The sequence below is a fragment of the Elephas maximus genome, chromosome 22, assembly GCF_024166365.1.
Source record: "Elephas maximus indicus isolate mEleMax1 chromosome 22, mEleMax1 primary haplotype, whole genome shotgun sequence".
NCBI lineage: Eukaryota > Metazoa > Chordata > Mammalia > Proboscidea > Elephantidae > Elephas > Elephas maximus.
Window position 1 is genome coordinate 57,407,736 of NC_064840.1, and position 22,410 is coordinate 57,430,145.

The window sequence follows — 22,410 nt, forward strand, 5'->3', positions numbered from 1 at the left end:
TATAAAATTTTACATTATAAAGCTGTTTAAATAAAAAAAAATTATGGTGGGGGGGTAAGAGCCAACAATTTGAAAAAGGGGTAGAATGGTTAGCTTTCAAATGCTGCAAAAGTTGAAGACTTTGGCTTAAAAAAAAGGTAACTGAGTTATATTTTTTATTTGATAAAAGTTAGAACTACAGTATGATAGCCCTAAGTTTTACAGGTGATAATAAATAACTGAGTTATATTTTTTATTTGATAAAAGTAAGAACTACAGTATGATAGTCCTAGGTTTTACAGGTAATAATAAAAACGAATACATTAAGGAATATACATTCTTGTGAAAATTCCCACATGCTGATAAGTAGTATAGCTCAGTGATACTTGCACGGGCCACTGATAGGTGCCTGTCCTTAAACAGTTAGGCTACAAGACGGTAAGTGCAGAAATAAAGTATTTAGAAGTTTTTCTGGCAGTTTGACAGAGTAATTTTATGTCTGCTTAATCTTGTAATAAAAAAATTGGGTTTATGTTTTATATGTGTTTAAAAAATTTTTTTTGTGTGTGATAATTACAAACTCATAGGAAGTTACAAAAATAGTAGAGTCCTGTGTACCCTTCACTCAGCTTCCCCCAGTGGTAACATCTTTCAATCCCCAAACCTGGAAAATGACATTGGTACAATATTGTTAACTATAGGCCTTATTCAGATTTCATCACTTTTTACATGCATTCATTTGTGTGTGTGTGTTTATCCCATGTACAGATTCATGTAACCACCACCACAATCAGGACACAGAATGGTTCCATTCTCACAAAGAAACTGTCTCGTGCTGCCCTTTATGTTCACACCACTCCTCTAACTCTTGGCAACCACCTATCTGTTTTCCGTCTCTATAATTTTGACACTTCTAGAGTGTTATATAAATGGAATCATACAGTATGAAAAGTTTTGAGATTGGTCTTTTCTAATGCCTTTGAGAGCCATCTAAGTTGTTGCATGCATTAACAGGCCGTTCTTTTTGATTGCTGAGTATATGTATGTGTGTGTATGTTTTTATTTCATCTTTAAGTAATTTATTCTATCGTATTTTACATAAATGAAAACATATAAAATACATCAAATCTGTGGTTAACTGGGGAAAAAAAAATTAAAGGATCCTTCACTTCTTCCCTTAAGATGAACTATTATTGCTGTTAGGTGCCGTCGAGTCGATTTTGACTCATAGCAACCCTATACAACAGAGTAGAACTGCCCCATAGGGTTTCCAACCACTAGTAAGGGCTAACTTTAAGTATCAATGCCAAAGAACACACAGGCCAGGTATTTAAGAATGCTTAAAACTAAAATTCTCTCACATTTCTAAATGTATAGAACTTCCCATATTCCCATTAAAAGTATTCACGATACAATGAATTCGTTAAATCCTCACTGAAAGCAACTGAAATATTAAAACACAGCTTTCCACATGGAATACAGGCACAGCTTTCACTGACTGATGCCAGGTTTTATCAGCCTTCGTACTACGGACATTGGGCTGGATAATTCTTTGTTGTAGGGGCTGTCCTGTGCATTATATAATATTTTGTAGCATCCTTGGTCTCTCTGCACTATATGCAGTAGCATTAGGCCCCAAGTTGTGACAACTAAAAATGTCTCCAGACATTGTCAAAATCCTCTGGGGGCACAATCACCTCGGACTGAGAACTGCTGGCTTACATGAATTCAAGAATGTATATATTTCCCACTTTCCACCTTGGGCAAGTTATTTCCTTATTTAGTGCATAAAAAATTATAGATTCTCTTCAGTTTCCAGAATTCATTTGCCCCCATTAAAGTTGAAATTAGTTTTATCTTTTAAAAGCTGAATTATGTTTGAATATATGATACCACAAAATATTAAATATGAAAATAAGGGAAAAAATTCTGTGCACCTCATTTATTGAAACTTATAAGCTACAACACAACTAAGGGATATTTTAGAACCCTTTTTCATGGCAACCTTTTATGACAGTTTTAGGAAGGAAAATACTGGGGGAATGCCTTTCAAAGGTATTGGTAATGTTCTATTTTTTTAAAGCTGTTTTGGTAGGTACATAAAAAAAAAAAAACATAGGTGTGTGTATATGTATCATGTAGGTCCTTTGATGGCGTAAACAGTTAAGTGCTTGACTACTAGCTGAAAGGTTGGCAGTTCAAACCCACGCAGAAGCACCTGGGAATCCAGGCCTGGTGATCTGTTTCTGCAAGGTCACAGCGTTGAAAGCCCTAGGGAGTTCAGTTCTAGTCTTACGATGAGTTAGAATAGACTTGATGGTAACTAACAACAATGACAGTATATTATGTTTACTTTTATATGATTAAATTTTTCATAAAAAGTAAAACAACTGAATACCTTTAGAAAATATATCCCTTTTATCAAATTTGGAAAAGTTAAAAATTTTAAGGAATACAATTTTTGGTGAAATGCTCATGGTATAATAAATAGTGCAGAAAGTAGCAATCACTGGAAAATATTTACAAGAAACAACACTGGAATTGTTTGCTAGAATAAATAAAATGTCCAGAGTAGGAGTTGTAACTATTCTCTTCTATTCAGATTTTAGCATAAAATTTTAACATGTGGGTAGAAATAAAATACATAACAGTCATTGTATAATCATACTCCAAAGTCTATCTCTGCAAAAGCATTAATATGTAATAGGCCCTTGTTAATTAAACTAATACAGCCATATTAAAAATTTACAACTACCTGTTCTACACAATTCCCAGCAAATGTAAGACGTGATACAAATTCAATCTAAAATATGTAAAAAAATTACTGTTATTCTTCTTTAACATACACAGAGATCATAAAGGCTAACTAACATGGAGAAGACCAAGGTTTAATTAAATGTCCTAATAATTCTTAATCATATATTCTGTATAATGATTTACATGTGTGTCTCAGTTCAGAAGTACACTTAGAATTTAACAGTAATTTCAGTTATTTAGTTCGATTAAAAAATAATCTGAAAACACTGTATAAAAAGAAGGCAATACCTGAATAACCCACTGTCGATGCTGCCAGGCATGGTAATTCTTTGCATCCTGATTAAGGATATCAGCAATAAACTCAAGCTCCTGAGATGGATCTTTCAGCCATTCCACTAAAACTCGCCTATGATGCCTAAGGTCCAAAGAAGAGGGGAGAGGTTTTGTTGTTAGTTTACCCAAGAACTAAGCCATCAGCCGCATGCTTGGTACTGCCCTAGGTGACGGGGAGTAATATGAAGAAACAGAAATTCATGTCTGATGCTCAAGGCTCTACTGAGATAAAAGGTAACACAAAAGAAACACTAAGAGTAAAATTCACAGATTTCAAAACACTAAGTAAGTTGAGAAACACAAAACACAGTGATCTTGTATAAAATGAAATCAGACACTTAAGGCTGAAAGAAGGCTTATCTGGAAGTACAGTAATCTTGTGAGAACCACGAAATTCTGTCAAAGAATTCTGAAACATTACCAGATGGCTTAATGAGCAACTAGAGGACATGTGATACTATTTTATCAAGTATAGAAGCTCCTGTGCTTATAAATAGGCTGTCAATTTTCCCTAAGTACAAAGTGTCACCATACAAGCAACTTCTCACTCCACCTGTTCACGGGCAGAATTGAATTTGCTTCCACTCTACCAAGTTTCTATGACAAGTTATAATTAATAAAGGTTTCTTTACTAGAAAAATACCTGTAAGAGTTTTCCATTGAATCCCATTTCTATATTTTCTTTGGCTGAGATATTTATAAAATTCTATTAGACTATAGTATTCATTATATGGAGTCTTGGTAGCGCAATGGTTAAGCACTCAGCTGCTAACCAAAAGCTCGGCAGTTCAAATCCACCAGCTGCTCCACAGGAGACAGATGTAGCAGTCTGTTTCTGTAAAGATTTACAGCCTTGGAAGCCCCTTGTGGCAGTCCTATAGAGTCTCTATGAGTCAGACTCAACTGGGCAGCTGTGGGTATTCATTATGCTAAAAGTGAGCTGGGGTGATACGGAAAAGGGAAAGGACTTAATGTTTAATGAATGACCTATTCTACGTGCATGGACAATTTGAAAATTAATCTCACAGAATATGAAGAAGGCAAGATACTACAAAGATGAAAATCCTAAAAAGAAAGGCTTCTAAATAATTTATTTCAGAAATTTTCCAAGTCAGTGAATACTACAAATGGCATTTCATTTTTCCAGGATTCTGGCATATTGTATAATTTGGGAAAAAGTTAAGGATCAGCTCCTTCTGTATGTCAACCTGATTTCTAGGAACAATACACCAAGAGTTTTCTCTGATGTTCTATGCTTTAAATAGTACTAAACAAAGGTACTATCCTTACAGCATGAGTTTTCGTAATGAGAATTTAATAAAGAGTGACCAATTAAGTAGGACATAGAATTTCCATTACTTGTACTATACTGACTACAGAAGCAACTAGCAATTTAAAATCTACCAAAATTGAAAACTTGCTGGGTTTTCAACTCAAAGCTATATATTGCTTTTTTCATAACAATGGGTAATGAGGTATTAACGACAGTGCCTGCAGTGTCCAGAAAAGAAAGGACATTTCTCTTTAGCAGAAGCTACATATAATCCAATGCTAAGCATGCTCATGACATCTAGCTTTCACAGCTATACATTTTTATGTAAAAATATTTATTACTGAAATTCCACAGGAAAAGTAACTTTAGTGAGTGGGTGGGTTACCACTAAAACAATTATTTTATAATGCAATTTCTTAGAAATGCAATGATCCAGTTATAAATGAAGAAGTTTCCATGGTAAAGTTGTTTCACCAAAACTCTAGCGACTGGAAATCTGTAACAGCTACCATTTCCCTGCTTTGGCAAGTAATGTTCAGTTATTTAGTGTTAGGCCTATTATACTGTAATTCTTTGAAAATTAATTTTCTACATAGGGTTACGTACTCCTTAACAATAATATTTGACTATGCAGATTATTACCACCCAGTTATGCCAGATAAAAGTTCACACTCCACATTTTTAAATTGTCTTTTAAAGTTAGGATGAAGGTGTGTTCTCCTAAGGATAACCTAAGCATTATACCCTCTTTCCAACTCCAAGCTCTTATTCCCACCCCCTTTTCTCCAGTATTCTCAATCTCTCTATTCATAGTCTCTCTTCACCATGAAGTCTTTACCATCTTGAAAAACAAAAGCAAAAAGGCACACCCCTGTCTAGCTACTCATTCACTGTCTTCTTTCCTCAACACAACCCACTTCTACGTAACTTCTGTTTTCCTCCTGCCACCTCCCTCTTGCCCATTCTATCACCACCCCACTTCTGCTGGTAGGACTGCTCATGCCAAGGTCACTCACGAACCAAAAAACTGGAACCTGTTGCTGTCGAGTTCATTCTGACTCATGGCAACCCTATGTGTCACAGTTAACACATCCACTGGTCATCTTTCAGTCCTTACTTTCCCTGACTATTCATCAGTACTTGATATTGTCATCCATGCTTTTCTTCTTGAAACTTTCAACTCTCTTGGTTTCTCTGACAATACTACCTTCTGGTTTTCTTCAAACTTCTTTGGTTATCCTTCCTCAGTCACCCTGGAAAACTTCTCTGCCTCTTTAATGATGCTCACCAGCACTCCAGATGTGACCTTCTCCTCCACTTGTCCCTGAGCAGCCTCATTCACAGCTGTGACTTCAACAATCACTTCCAGAAAGAGGACAGCTCTCAAATCTCATATTCAACCCATACTGCTCTCCACTCCAGAACAGCATTTTCAGCTCCTTACTGGACAGCTTTACATAGGTTTTCCAGACACATCAACCTCCACTTGTTCAGTACTGAACCCATCCTTCTTTCCCAAAAATGTTCTGCGTTACCCCTCAACTTTCCTAAGAGGGTGGTACCACCATTCACCCAGTTGTCAAGCCAAACACTGAGTCACTGTTCTTCCCTGTCACTCCTCCAATAAATTCAACTCTAAAATCTGTTGCTTCTCTCTTCTAAGCCACTCTCAAATTTATCCTTATCTTTCCCATACCCATACCACAATTGAAGCCTCATCTCTTCTAACTATACCTGCCAAACTCCAGGATTGTGAACTTATTCCAGGCCTCCTCCAGCCTGTTATCAGGGTAAACCTTCAAAGACATAAACCTAGTCATGATAATTTCTTAAATAAAATCTGTCACTAGCTCACCACTGCCACTAAGATCAAGTCCAAACTCCTTACCAGCATTCATAAGGGTCTTTACAATTTTAGCCCTGTCCTCCTGCTCATGTCCCCATATCTTCTTTTTTTCTATTGTATTCTGCCACTCACAACCATAATAATAATTCTTACTACGCTTATATTCTTGTCCATGCTAATTTAGGTGCTTAATTTCTACACCAACTATATCCTGCGAAAAACTCTACCATTACACTTTCTATACTACTTTGTAAAATAACTGATTTTATTATTTGCTTTCACCCTTTAGACTGTACTTGGTTCATGTTTATATCCCCAGCATCAATTTTTTGAATAAGCAAATGAATCAAAAATCAAATACCAGAAAGTTATTTTATAGCACATGGAAAAGAAACATTTTTTTCAGATTTTTCACTCCAATTTTTTTTTCTGATTCTAGAAGTATTACATGCTCACACTGAGACTTTAATAAAAGCAGCTACCATTTATTGAGTGCTAATAATGGGTCAGGCACCATTTAGTACTAAACATAAAATTATCTCATTTAATCCTCCTTACAACCCGGTGACGTAGGCACTATTAGCTCCTATGTAAATTACCAAAATGATAAGGAAACAAACAAAAATCCCCTATAATCTCATCGCCCATGGCAAGCACTAGTAGCATAGCAAAAGATTTCCTTCCCGTATTTATCTTACCAAACTTGATAGTTTTTGGGCTGTTCCTCAATTATTGCAGTGATGTAGTTCATTTCCTCATGTAGATCCTTCTGAAGTGACTTTAAGAGAACTCTCCGAAAATGCCTACAGCGAAACATCAAGCAGCCAAAGTCTCATTACTCCACATAAACTATCAAATAAAGCTATAATAAACTTAGACAAAATTTCTTTTGATATTCTATATAATTAAAATCTGATATAGAAAAAAGTAAATTTTGGAAGCTTAAGGAACGAAAGAAAGTAAAGGATTATCTTGCAATCAAGGGTTATCAGGAACCCTGGTAGCACAGTGGCTAAAGCGTTCGACTGCCAACCAAAAGGTCAGTGGTTCAAATCTGCTAGCTGCTCCATGAGAGAAAGATGTGGCAGTCTACTTCTGTAAAGATTTACAGCCTTGGAAAGCCTATGGGGCAGTTCCACTCTGTCCTATAGGGTCGCTATGAGTTGAAATTGACTTGACGGCAGGGGTTTGGTTTGGTTTTGGTATGGTTATCAGAATGTTCTACAGTATGAGAAGCAGAGATCTCTTTCCCTGTATGAGATAGCTTATTCATGTAGAGACATTATTCATATAATAAATTTTATTACAAACATTATCAAAATATTTTTCTTTTAAAACCACCACAGAAATGTTACTTATACACAAATCAAGTTTCTCTTTAATTCCTTCATAGGCAGAGTTGAATCATTAGAAAATCTTTTTTACTGAAAAAAAAAAAAAAAATGGTTAATTCTGGTCTATTGTTACTTCAGAACTTCAGAAATTTCTGACTCAGAATATAACAAACAGTTCAGAAGTTGCTTTAAAGATATCTTTAAAAAAATGCTATATAAGAGGAATAATAGTATTTCTCTCCGATTATTACTAGTTTAAAGAAAACTAGACTTTACAGAGTAAGTAAATACAAGCAGCTTGGCTGATATGGTTAATGATTTCAAGTGTATTGCTTTTTAAGAAAAGCAAATAAACTCAGCAAATTTTAAAACACATTCTAAATTGGTTTATGCTATGTACAGTTAGTGATTTCTTAAAAGTTGAGAAAGTGCATGTTACAGACACAAACTAATGAAATACCATACTGAAAATCCAGCTAAACATGGCAGACTGAAAAAATGAGTTTCACTTTACTCCCTAATAAAAAGCCACTAACTAAAATGACAGTAAAGGAAAAAAAAGAAAAAAAAGGTATACCATAAGGGTTGAGGGAAACCCACAGCCGCTAGGAAGAATCAGCAAAATTCGTAAAAAAAAAAAAAAAAAAAAAACAGAAATTGAGGATTATGTTTTGTGCTTAACAGTAATGAGGCATTTTACATCTACACCAGGAAGTCTAGAGGAGGAATTCATTTTAGTTACAAAGAAAACTAACCCAAACAAAAAAGGCAATCTGTTACAGGGAATGTAACTATGCCAGGAACGTGGCTCTGCATGAACCATCATGGGTTACTGATTTAACTAACAGCTGTGATGGAAGCAGGGTAGAGAAGAGTGAAATCTGTATCTTCCATAGAAACAATAACGACTAAAGTGAAAAAAACAAACAAATGAAGCATATTATTTAGAAACATAGGATAACTTAATACAGCTACGAGCTATTTCCTCTACAGAGCTGCAATCTGGTGGTAGGACGGGGAGGGGCAGAGACTACAATTTTTCATTCAGCCTCTGACTTTTAAAGTCATAAGTGAATGATTACTCTGAGAGAAATTAAAGATCCATTAGGAAAAATTGTCCAGACTAAACAATGAGAGAGACATTTAAACAGGGAATATTAATGATGCGTAGTACTTACCACACTGTGTAATTGGCTGCATTTAACTCAATAGCATCTCGGGTTAGTATAAAAGCCCGTTCACTTCTTTCATCACGCTGCAGAACAGCCCGGAAATAATCATAAACATCTCTAACTGGAGGCAAAGCACACAACTGCATTAGGACCACCATTCTCATTGAAAACGGGCATCATAATGCAAAATGTTTACACCCTATGAGGAAATATCTCATGGCCCGCACATCATTTGTAACAATCAGCAAAATATTTCTACACCACTACAGTCCTAGCCTTGTTAGCTGGTTCTTGGGTATCCTTGCAAATATATCTGGTGCATACACAAGTATATAGTCTAATTTCATCTTCCCATTTTTTATATAAATGGGATCACACCACATTCAATGTTCTGGTCCTATTTTTTCATTCACACATTATTAGAAGAAGGTAAACTGGTACAAATCTCTGTAGAAAGCCATCTGGTACCACCTATTAAAAAGTAAAACGTAAATGGGACAGCAACTGTGGAGAACAGTTTGGAAGTTCCTCCAAAAGTTAAACATACAATTACTACATGATCCAGCAAATTCCACTCCTAGGTATATATCCCAAAGACTTGAAGGCAGGAACACAAGTAGATACATGGACACGAATGTTCACTGCAGTAGTATTCACAACAGCCACAATGTGGAAACAACCTAAATGTCCATGAACAGATGAATGGATACACAAAATGTGGCACATACATACAACGGGGTATTACTCTACCTGTAGAGAAATGAAGCCCTGATACCTGCTACAACATGGATGAATCTTGAAAGCACTGTGCTGAATGAAGTGTGTCTGTTACGAAAGGACAAATATTGCATGATCCCATTTAAGTGAAATATTTAGAATAGGAAAGTGTAGAGACCAAAGCCTATCAGTGGTTATCAGAGATGGGAAGGAAGGGGAAAAAAGGAGTCATTTATGGAGAGAAATGAGCTTCTGTTAAGGGTGGTGGTAACATCTGGCAACAGATAGTGGTGATGGTTACACAGTATGATGACAGTAATTCATGCCACCGAATTGTACATGCAAAAAGTGTTCAATTTTTTATTATACCCTTCCCACAAGAAAATGTATTAAGTAAAAAAGCAAAGTAAGAAGAAGTAAAAAGTACATAGTCACTGGTCCAACAATTCCTTTTCCAGGAAGCTTCCTTCCAAATATACTCCCATATATGCCTGAAGCATCCAAAGATATTTACTGGAGTATTTGGTTACAAGGGGAGGAAAAAAAAAGAAAAGAAAAATTGGAAACTGCCATAAACAGGTTAAATACCTATGGTCTGCCCATACAATGAAATATGCAGTTCCATGCTAAAATGGAAGAATCATTAAGATATGTTAAGTAAAAAAAAGTTAAGTTGGAGAGTAATATGCTATTTCTTGAGATAAAAATAGCATGATTATTTATAAATATACTAGCCTGGGGAACAAGGATGGAAAGGAAGCATGCTTTTCAACAACATTGTTACCAAGTGTGACAGTTAACGTCATGTGTCAACTTGGCTAGGCCTCGATTGTTGGTATTATGTAATTATGCTCCAATCTTGTGAAGTAATGATCTTCCATTTTGTGATATAAAGTAATCCCCTCCATGACGTTATCTGACCTGATCAGCCAGTTGTTTGCTGTTTACTCTGGATTCTATTTCTGGCTCATCAACATCTGACCTCCAATTCTTGGGACTGTCACCTGATCTGCTGACTTTGGGATTCGCCAGCTTCCGTGGCCCTGTGAGCCAGCAGCCTGCCATTTGACCTGCCAACTCTGGGATCATCAGCCCCTGCAACCACGTGAGTCAGGAGAAGCTTCCAGATCATGCCTAACCTACAGGCTTTGGGACGTGCCGGCCTCCACAACAGTATGAGCCACTTCCTTGAGATAAATCTCTCTCCATATATATATACACACACACTTCACTAGTTTTGCTTCTCTACAGAGCTCAGCCTAAAACATTTGAAACTGAGAGTCATTCTAGGGAAAATAAAATCTTAAGGATGAGTTTCCTAAATTGGTTCCCAAGTCTGGCTAGTGTTAAAGGCGCTGATGACTCTGCCTCCAGTAGTTGAGAGCTGCTAATCCATGGAATGAGGTGGTGATATTAATATGCAAAAACTTACTACCAATAGGTCAAGTATTGGTGAGAGGTGAGGATCTGGGAGATTACATGTTTGATACTTTTCTATAGTTTTGCCAGAATGGGAAGTACAGGGAATCTGTTTGGTTGGTCCTACTTTTATTAGACAAAGTGGTGAAAGACAGAGATGATCTCAGGGCTCCAGAATCGTAGCTCAAGTGTCCTGAAAAAAAAGCCTTATGTCTTGTAACAGAAGCGGTGCTGCAGAAAACTAAATGCAGAGTCTTACAGTAAAAGTGGCTGAATCACGATGCCGGTTGAATTCCCAACCTCAAATGGTGTCTGAAGTGAGGACACTGATTGGGAAGAAATGAGATCTTGAAACCTGGGATGGGGACATATGGGCAGATAATCAGGAAGCTGGGAGCACTGACCCCCGAAATTCTATTGAATCACTCCTGCCAACAGAACCAGTCCCCTTATTCCCATCTGAACAGATTATTCCATCTTTGTCTGCTAAGCCACCCTCCCCAGCAAAGCTATTAGTCCCACTACCCCCATCTGGTAAATATAACCCAGCTGTGTCTAAAGAGCCTTTGTCTGAGATATCACCTTGGGTGGTATCTGAGTCATTTCCTGGACTTCAACAATCAAGTGGATAGGATGATGCATTCTGTAGAAACTAGTCATTCTCTTAACCACTCCTGGCTCTGCTGAATGGCCTCATGTACAAAGTGGCCGTGGTAGCAGGGATGGAGGTGATGCACGGGCTCAGCAACATGGACCTCCATTCACCAAAGTCAACTTGGCTACAGCCACTGCTGAGTCCTCAATATGGCACCATTCCTTGAGGTGATCAGCCAGCAACCTGGTGGCAGGTTGATTACACTGGACCACTTCCATCATGGAAAGGGCAGCATTTCGTTCTCACTGGGATAGACACTTTGGATACAGACTGCCTTCTCTGCACGTGATACTTCTGCTAAAACTACCATCTGTGGACTCACAGAATGCCTCATCTACCATCATGGTAACCTACACAGCACTGCCTTGGATCAAGGGACTTACTTCACAGCAAGTGAAATGTGGCAATGAGCCCATATGGCCTTGCCATATTTCCCATCATCCTGAAGCAGCTGGCTTGAGAGAACGATGGAATAGACTCCTCAAGATGCAATTACAGCGTGAGCTAGGTGACAATATTCTCTGTTGGGGCAATATTCTCCAGAAGGTTGTACATGCTCTAAACCAGCATCCAATATATGGTGCTGTTTCTCCCACGGTCAGGATTCTCAGGTCCAGGAATCAAGGGGTGGGAATGGGAATGGCACCACAATCATCCCTAGTGACCCACTACAGTTAAAAATTTTTGTTTCCTGTCTCGGCGACCCTGTGCTCTGCAGGTCAACAGGACTTCGTTCCAAAAGGAGGAATGTTCCCACCTGGAGACACAATGATTCCACTGAACTGGAAGTTAAGAATGCCACTTGGCCACTTTGGGCTCCTAATGCCTCTGGATCAACAGGCAAAGAAGGGAGTTACCATGTTGCTTGGTGTGATTGATCCTGATTACCAAGGGGAAATTGGACCGATATTACATAATGGAGGAAAAGAAGAGTATGTTTAGAATACAGGAAATCTCTTTTGATTAAATTAAATCAAATACTACAGCAACGCAATTCTGATGTGACTACACTAGCCCAGACCCTTCAGGAATGAAGGTTTGGGTCACCCTACCAGCCAAAGAACCACAACCATCTGAGGTACTTGATGTGGGAAAAGGGAATACTGAATGGGTAGTAGCAGAGTAGCAGGTAGCTCTAAATAGCAGTTGCAACCATGTGACAAGCTGCAGGAACAAAGACTTTAATTGTTATGAGTATTTTTCTTCTTTTATTATATGTGTGTATATATGTTATATTCTCCATTTTTGTGATCTGATGTAATTATCCTCCGTTTTTATGATATAATGTAATCATCTCCATGATGTGATCTGTTATGACCAACCAATGAGTTGTTAAGGGGATCCTCCTTGGGGGTGTGGCTTGTACCACACACACACACACACACACACGAAACCCTGGTGGCATAGTGGTTAAGTGCTATGGCTGCTAACCAAAAGGTTGGCAGTTCAAATCCACCAGGTACTCCTTGAAAACTCTATGGGGCAGTTCTACTGCGTCCTATAGGGCCCCTATGAGTCGGAATCGACTCGACGGCAGCGGGTTTGGTTTTTTTTGGTTATGTACGTATGTATGCACATTCTTGCAGAGCTGACTTGCTCGTTCTAGATCCTGTTTCTGGCTTGTCATCATCTGACTTCCGGTTCTTGGGACTTGAGCCAACAGCCTGTCGCTCAATCTGCTGACTTTGGCTTTGCTAGCTCCACGGTCCTACAAGCCAGCAGCCTGTCATCTCATCTGCCATCTTTGGAATTTGCCGTCTTCTGCACCCCATGAGGCCGCGGCCTGACATCTGACCTCCTGACTCTGGGTTCACCAACCCCTGCAACCATGTGAGCAAGCAGAAGTCTTCCAGGCAACACGTGACCCACGAACTTTGGGACTTTAAGCCTCTGCAACAGCATGAGCCATTTCCTTGAGATAAATCTCTTCTCTCTCTCTATACGCTTCACTGGTTTTGGTTCTCTAGAGAACTCAGAATAGACACCAAGTTTAGCTCATTTCTGAAATAGCTGCATAGCATATAACTACCCATAAACTCACTGCTGTCAAGTCAATTCCGACTCATAGCGGCCCTATAGGACAGAGTAGAACTGCCCCATACGGTTTCCAAGGAGTGACTGGTGCATTCGAACTGATGATCTTTTTGGTTAGCTGTTGAACTCTTAACCACTGCACCATCAGGGTTCCAACTGTAAAGGTACTGTAATTTATTCAACCTATCCATTATAAATGTTTAAACTGTTTTCATTTTTTTGCTGTCCTGAATTATTACTGTATGCTTTTACACACATGTGCAAATTCAATCATCTACAGGATAAATTCCTCCAAACGGAATTACTGAATCAAGGTTATGCACATTGTTGATTTTAAGCAAACCAAAAAAACCAACCCCAGTGCTGTTGAGTCAATTCTGACTCACAAAGCACCTACAGGACAGTGTGGAACTGCCCTACTGGGTTTCCAAGGCTGTAAATCTTTACGGATGCAGACTGCCACATCGTTCTCCCATAGAGTGGTAGGCAGGTTTGAACCACCAACCTTTTCTGTTTAGCATCTGAGCACTTAACCACTGTGCCACTTGGGCTCCTCTGATTTTGACAGAGGTTGCTAAATCATCCTCTTAAGAGGCCTTACCAATGTACATCCCCTCTAAGAATGTATGAGTCTTTATTTTTCCGTATCCTCATCAATACAGTATTAAAATTTCTAACCTTTGCCAATCTCACATATAAATTCTATCTCATGGCTGTTTTAATTTGCATTTCTTTAATTATGACTAAATTTAAGCAATTTTTAATGTCTATATAAGCCACTTAACCAAAAGGTCGGCAATTCAAGTCCACCAGGCGCTCCTTGGAAAATCTATGGGGCAGTTCTACTCTGCCCTGTAGGGTTGCTGTGAGTCGGAATCGACTTGACAGCAGTGGGTTTGGTTTTTTTGATATCTGAGCCACTTGAATTTTTCTATTGATTAGTGGTATTTCTATAATAAATTAAGGAACTTTGACCTTTGGGAATGTCAACATGTTGTCTTCTCATTCTCGTAACAGTAAGTGAAGCTGAGAGAGGGTAACACATTCACAACGGTCCAGTGTGCTTCAGAGACAGAAGTTAAGCCCAGACTAGTCTAACATCAAAGCTCAACAGTGCAAATCACAATGAAATAGTAGGTACTGCAGCTGAAATGCCCTAACACAGCACGTATCAACGAAGAAAACAGATGATGGTCTCATACAGATTATTTAAAAAATAGTAATTAAAAAAAGGTAAATATCCCCTTTTTACACAGTTAAAAATTAATGTGAACACGATGTTATTTTTCTCACAGCACATCATTTTCCGGTTACTGACAGTTTAAACAATTTTAACCGGTCAAAACACATGAAAACAATGTCAGTCTACCCTAGTTTACCTAACCATTCTGATATTATTGACAATGTCAGTTGTTTTCAATTTTGTTTTACAAAAATCATTGCTTTAAGCAGCCAAAGACTTTTCGCTAAAATAAAAAAAAAAAGTATATCATATAGTACACTTGTTTTTACATGTGTGTATGTGTATAATTTCCTTAAATTACTAACTCCAAAAGTGAAATTATCCGATCAGAACATGAACAATTACAGCTCCCTGCAAATTAGGAGACGTACAACAGTCATCTATTTCTAACACTATCTTTAAAAAAAGGAGCCCTGGTGGTGTAATGGTTAAAGCATTCGGCTGTTAACCCAAAGGTCAGTGGTTCAAACCCACTAGCTGCTCCATAGGAGAAAAGACCTGGTGATCTGCTCCTGTAAAGATGACAACACAGGAAACCCTATAGGGGCAGTTCTACTGTCATACAAGGTTACTATGTGCCGGAATCAACCAACTCCATGGCGTGCAAATATAATACACATACATATGTATACACATATGTACATACACACACAAGTCCTGGCGGCACAATGGTTAAGTGCTAGGCTGCTAACTACAAGGTTGGTGGATCAAAGCCGCTCAGTGGCTCTATGGGAGAAAGACCTAGCAAATACGCCTCCATAAAGCTTACAACCAAGGAAACTCTATGGGGGCAGTTCTGGTCTGTCATATTGGGTTGCGATGAGTCAAAAATCCACTTGATGGTACCCAACAACAATTATATATACACACACACACCCCCCAATGCTATTTGTCTGCAGAACACAATTCTACAAGTGGGACCAGAATACTAAGTCTTGGGGCTATATATTTTAAATTGACAAGGACTGTAAATGAATTTGAAATTTTATAAACAGAATTTTATATTCATTAAATGTTTTCTGTAGATATTAACATATTGTTACTTAAAAATTACAAACAATATATTGTCGTACTTCGTTTTTAAAACTTAGGTGCTTTTTTCCACTCAACATTGTTTATGAGATCTGTCCATATTGTTATAATAGATCTAGCTCTTAATGGTTACATTGTATGCAATTACCTACTGATGATACATTTATCTATTCTCTTAAAGGTAGATATGTAAATGTTTCAATATTTTAATTTTCAAGTAAATGTTGCAAATTTTAACAGTTAGTACACATAGTGCTTACTATAAGCCAGACACTGTTCTAAGTATTTTATGTGTGTAGTTCACACACACTATAAAGTAGTTACCATTATTATCCTCATTTTACAAAGGAAGAAACAGAAGTACTTGCTCAAGGTTAGAGAACCAGTAAATGGCATAGCTGGAATTTGAACCAGGTGGTCTGGTTCAGAAGTCTGTGCTCTTATCCTGCTAGTACATTTCTTCTCATGCCACATTACTCAGAGTAAACCCTGGGCACAAAATTGAAAGTAGCATTACTAGGTTTAAAGATATAAGCATACACTTCAAAATTGCTAAACATACTAAAACCACCATTTGAAATCCATGTACCTTTTCATATGTCCTAACACTTGATACCATAAGACAGCGTTAACTTTGCCAATGTGATGTTGAAAACAGCATTTTCATTTTAATATGCATTATCTTTCATTTCTAGTGACAACGGATTTTTTTCCCATTTATTGGCCAAAGAAATTTTTTCTGTGAATTGCCAGTTCATACCTTTGGTCCATTTCTTGACCAGGCTGTCTGTCTCCTTACCCCTTTGTAGGAATTCTTTATAAAATTCTGAATATTGATTCTCTGTTTTACATGGTTTAAGGATCTTCTCCCATTGTGCTCCTTGCCTTTTAACTTGTTCACGTGCATGGTGTCTTCCACCGTCCAAGTTTTTAACTCTGATATGGTCAAATTCACCTATTTTTTCCTTTGTGGTTTCTAGTCATGATATATGTAAAAATTCAAAATGTTTAATTTTTTCACTCAGCAAAAGGGTCCTAATTTATTCCCAATAGATACATATGATAGTATAAGATTCCCCCAAAGCTTTGTTATAATATTTTATGAATCTGAAAAAGCTGTGATTGACATTTCTCACCTTTTCATACCTATTTCTATTTCTTCTACTGAATTATCTCTTCACGTATGTTTCTCACAGAACGGAAGTTTTGCATATTTATGCAGCCATATCTTTTGACCTCTTCCGTTCCCAATTCTGTTTTGCATCATGCTTAATAATGCCTTTCCCACCCCAAGAAAGAGAAAACATTACTCGCTTATATTTACTTCTAGTATGTTTACAGTTTTGTTTTAGAACTTTAATTCATCCGACATTTATTTTCATGTAAGGTAAAAAAAAATTTTTTTTTTTTTATGAGACAGGGATGTATTTTTACTTTTATCTAAATGCACAGTGAACTGTTCTAACACCATTATTTGATCACTCTATCTTTTCCATACAGGTATGAAATGTCCCTTTTTTTACATATTAAGTTCCTATCTATACGATGATCTCTTTTCAGAATCCTTATTCATCTATTTCTGCACCACTTCCACAATGTTAATTATTTAGTGCCATATTTTCATATTTGATAAGACACATCTCCCATACCATTATTCTTCCTTTTCAAACATTTCTTGGTAATACTTTAAAACAAAACAAAAAAAAAAATTAAATGTTTTTATTGTAAAAGAAAAAAGATCTTGGATAATGAAGCCTTAACACACACACAGACACACACACACAGTCACATGTCACGTAACATCCATTCCAGCAATGTCTGACTGCATATACTTCCGTGGTCCCAGTCCCCATAAAACCCATCATCTTAAAAATTCGAGGTACACAGCATGGTCCTTAATAAAATTTCGGTGCTACTCTGTGACCCGCATCAAAGCATTATTATTTTTATTGCTGTATTATTATGTTAGAATGTTCTAATGTAGTGTTTCCTGGAAAGTGTTTCCTTAATGTTTTTTATGCATAGAAGGTACACCATATATTACATATATACTAAGACAAACGTTTGACTAACGTTAGATACAAATTGTACCTAACTGTTCTGACTTACGTACAAATTCGACTTAAGGACAGATTTAGGAATGGAACTCATTTGAAATCCGGGGACTGGTTGTATATAATACAGTGTTCACACAATGTCCAAATCACATACTGTCCTATTTCACAGAATGTATCATGGACATTAAGGCATGACTATGTATATATACACCCGTCTTACAAAAGGAGCATTCTATATTATTTACCCTATCCTAGAAGAACAACTAACAATTAACATTTGTATGACCTTCAATTTACAAAGCATTTTCACATTCATTATCAAAGAATGGATACTTTGTCAAAGAAAATAATCCATTCACTTTAACCTTAGTGAACACATCCCAACTCACCCTAACACTTTGTTGCCAAAATACATTTGAACACCCTGATGTTTCTGCAACCAAAGTTTATGCTAAATAAAACAGTAACTCATTTCATGTTGTATTTTACAAACAGATTTAATAGTAAATGAAAAGTACAATCATAAAGTAGCAATTATATACAATAAGGTAACATTCACTACTTAAGACTATGTCCATTCTTTGAACAAAATAGAAGTTTTAATTATGAAAATAAGTTATGAAAATTAGCTTACCTTAAATCATTTAGACTTTATTACACAGAAATCCTTCGACTACCTTGCTACATAAAGTTGTGGCTACAACTTTGCTACTGAACTTGACTTACAGACCTTCTCCTAATAAACTTACATTTTTCACTATAAATGATCTGGACCACTGGATTGGGGCCATCATTCTGCGGCACTGGATCTACATCAGCCCATTCTGCTCTGTCCCTGAAAATACAATTTTTTTTTTTTCAGTGATTCCATTCAAGCACAGGAAAAAAAAAAAAAAGAATGCTGGTATTTTAAAAAATGGTCACGACTACATTTATATTACTATAGTAATCTATATGACAGTTTGCACTGGGCTACTTACTGACAGGCTGGCAGTTTGAACCCACCCAGTAGCACCATAAAAAAAAAGGCCTGGCAATCTGCTTCTGTAAGATTTATTGATATTTTTGCATGCTGTTAAGTCAATTGTGACTCATAGCTCTCTATATGACAGCAGAACTATTCCACAGGGTTTCCCAGGCTGTAATCTCTATGGAAGCACATCGCCAAGTCTTTTCTCCTGTGAATCCACTGGTGGGTTTGAACTCAGGACCTTCTGATTAGCAGCTGGGCACGTAACCATTGCACAACCAAAGGATCCTTTCCATAAGATTACCAAACCAAAAACAAACCCGTTGCCGCTGAGTTGATTCAAACATGAATATTCTATGGAACACAGTTCTACTCTGTAACACATGGGTCTCCAGGAGTCAGAAACAACTGGAAAGCAATGGGTTTGTTTTTTTGGTTATAGACATGTTAACGTAATCATGGCTGAATTCTTCATAACCAAGTTTTGCCACTCTGCTTTACACAGTCACTTTTAAAGTAAAATAAAGATAAAATGAATAATCTTCCCATTTTAAAAAGTTAAATCAACAATTTCCAAGTCTAAAGCTTTATAAGTGGCCAAATATCTTTTTGCAGCAAGTACACAATGCTTTTACCTTAGAAATCAATCTAGTTCATTGGTCTAATGTTCTGCTTTCCCTTAATTCATAAGACTCTTAGAAGTCAGTCAGCATTTTTTAATTTTGAACTACAATTTAGCAGGAACTGACATTTTAAAATCAAAGTAAACACTCTCAAGTTTATTGTATCCTACAAGGGTGGTCATTAAGATGGCAGGTTTGGGATTGGACAACTGCATGAGTTGGAATATAGGCTCTATCACTTCCTAGTTGTGTGACCTTGAGAAAATGACTTAACCTCTCTGGGCCTCAGGGTGATATTATCACCAATCAACTTTAGAAGACTGTTTTGAGTACTAAATGAGAAAACATGTTAAGTACTACAAATGTGCATAGTACATAGTCAGCACTCAATGAATATTACTTCTCAACACTAAAATAACATTTTAATGGCTACAACAGATGCTTCTAGGTATCAGAGTGTGATCAAAGTTGTTTTACCCATTTGACTTTTTATATTCTTTTCCTCTCACCCACTTTTTACTTCTCTACACTGATCAAGCTAATAACAGCAGATTCTCTGGCATTCTGGCAATCCTGAAATTATGCTCACTATGTAAGAGGATCAGGGTGAGTGGAATGAGGCAAGTACTAAGGAGTATGACCAACTGCTGTTGAGTCAATTCTGACTCATAGTGACCCTAGAGGACAGAGGAGAACCACCCCATAAAATTTCCAAGGAGGTCCCGGCGCATTTGAACTGCCGACCTCTTGGTCAGCAGCCAGAGGTCCGCAGCCATAGTACTTAATCACTATGCCAACAGGGTCTCCAGGAGTAAGACAGGGGAAACAATTACTTTACATGTGAGAGACCTACAGCCTGTGGGAGTGGCATGGAAAAGGTAAAGATGTTACCTAGGCGCTGGGAAACATGACACAGTCATGTGAAGAAACCGAATATTTAGCAATCCCATGATACAGGTTTGAGAGTTTATGGGGCCACCACGACCAATTTAAATCAGTACAACATTAACTCCAATAAAAAACCTGGATAGGCATTTTTACCCATTCATAAAATTAAGGCAAATAAACCATGTCTAATGTGTTTACCAGAGCCCTGGTGGTGCAGTGGTTAAAAGCTCGGCTGCTAACCAAAAGGCCGCAGTTCAAATCCACCAGCGGCTCCTTGAAACCACAGTTCGACTCTGCCCTACAGGGTCGCTATGAGTTGGAACCGACTAGACAGCAACGAGTTAATGTGTTTACCTAGAACTGCACAAGACAGGTAAGGTATATGGACTTACCAATTGTCTCTGAAGGTTCAACAAGAACTAGGGAACCGGAATTACTACCAGAAAGCAAAGACCTGACGGATTAGGAGTTGGGAGTCGGCAAAGAGGTTGAGAAATGGCAAGTAAGTTCCAGCAGTACCCAACACTGCCTACTGCACGTCACTTCTGTTATGCACAAGGCGCTGTACGGACATTAAGTCAGTTTAAAAACAAGTAATCTTTTCATCCTTATAACCTAATTCCGCGCCTTGCTGATAGTAGGCACTAAAATACTGGTTGAACGAAATGCCCCAGTTTAGAGATCTTGTACCAGATCTCTCCGCTTCAGCAGAACAAACCATGGAAAGACCTTACACCTAGCGTGCAAGGGGAGCAAATCTGGGTCTATTTAAGGCATTACTTCCCTTCTGTATTCAGTGAGATCACTATCTGGAGAGAGTTCTGGGAGCACGGGAGAGAGCGGGAAATTTCTTCGATTTATGAATCGTGACACCTAAACAGCCTGAGAGAGTGCTGTCGGACGTGCTATAGTTTCCACGTTGCTTACAACCCCGTGAGAAGCCGCAGAGACACGCCGGCTTTCAGCCACTCCCTTGTCTGCCGGTGACACTGTGAGCCCGGGAAGCAGCGCAGCGGGTGAGCCTCCCGCCGAGCCGAACGCGCCTCCCGGCCGGCGGGGCGCCAGCGGGACGGCGGAAACTTCAGCCGCACCCACCGAGGCCCGGGCGCGGACCGGGGCGCCGCCGGCGTTAAGCCCTCGCCCTCGGGGGCAGGGCCTCGGGCGCAGCGGCCGAGCTGCGGGGGCGTTACCTGTACAGGACATAGGTGGGCGAGTCCAGGCTCAGAAAGCCGCCGTCCATTGGCGACGCCACCGCTTCTCCGGCCTCGGCCGCCATCTCTTCTTCCTGCTGCTGCTGTGGCGGCGGTGGGTGCGGCTGTGGCGGTGGCTGCTCCGGCTGACCGGGCTCGCTGCCCTGCGCAGCCTCCCCGACCCCCTCGGTAGCCGCCATCTCGCCCGGGGCCGCAGCGGAGGTGGCGGCCAAGGCCCCGCCCCTCCATGGCCCTGCCCTTCACTCGCTTCCCCCATGCGGGGCCCCACTTCCGGTTTTCTCGCCTTGCTACCATAGAGACGAGGGCCAGAGAGCCCTGGGCGGGCGGCCGAGCCGCGGGGGCCTCCGGGATGTGAGCTGGGGGAGCGGATCCACGCTTGGCTGCGTGAATCCCTTAAGGGGCAGAGCACTAGCCACGGATTTCCCAAACTTCATCTCTCGTGTGGGCTTTTCTAGTACTTGTAGTTGATACTTCAGAGTATCTTAGGGTTGTTAGATGCCCCACATAGGAGACATGGGGATAGACTTTCTTTTTGACAGAGGCTCAGATGCAGTGCATGGGAGCAGCTGGCCGACACCTCAAGATTTCCCCTCCTCCATTGCCAGTGAACTTGAACTTGCCGTTGTCCCCCTTAAACTTTTAATTCCCATCTCCCCTCTTTGGATGCTAAGAATTTATACCTCAGAACCTCAGTAATCTAGGGTTTTTTATCTTTTAAACTTAAATTTCTAATTATACCGGTAACAGTGTATATGTTGTAGGAAAGGAAAACGTTTTTCTATTTGTTATAGGAAACAGAAAAACATAATAATTTAACACATATTTGCTGACCACCTATTATGTGCCAGGGTTGCTCACAGTGGTGAG

General features: G+C 38.7%; 1 protein-coding gene across 1 annotated transcript in view; it reads right to left on the reverse strand.

Annotated features, from left to right (window-relative positions):
• FNTA (farnesyltransferase, CAAX box, alpha) overlaps positions 1-21,771 on the reverse strand; it is a 34,412-nt gene extending 12,641 nt beyond the window's left edge. The window contains exons 1-5 of the mRNA XM_049865955.1: positions 21,523-21,771; positions 18,601-18,686; positions 8,701-8,815; positions 6,887-6,991; positions 3,025-3,151 (exon numbers count right to left, since the gene is read on the reverse strand). Of these exons, the coding sequence (XP_049721912.1) occupies positions 3,025-3,151; positions 6,887-6,991; positions 8,701-8,815; positions 18,601-18,686; positions 21,523-21,722 (633 nt within the window). The 5' untranslated portion in view covers positions 21,723-21,771. The remainder of the gene's footprint in view (positions 1-3,024; positions 3,152-6,886; positions 6,992-8,700; positions 8,816-18,600; positions 18,687-21,522) is intronic.
• Between the last annotated feature and the right edge of the window lie 639 nt (positions 21,772-22,410).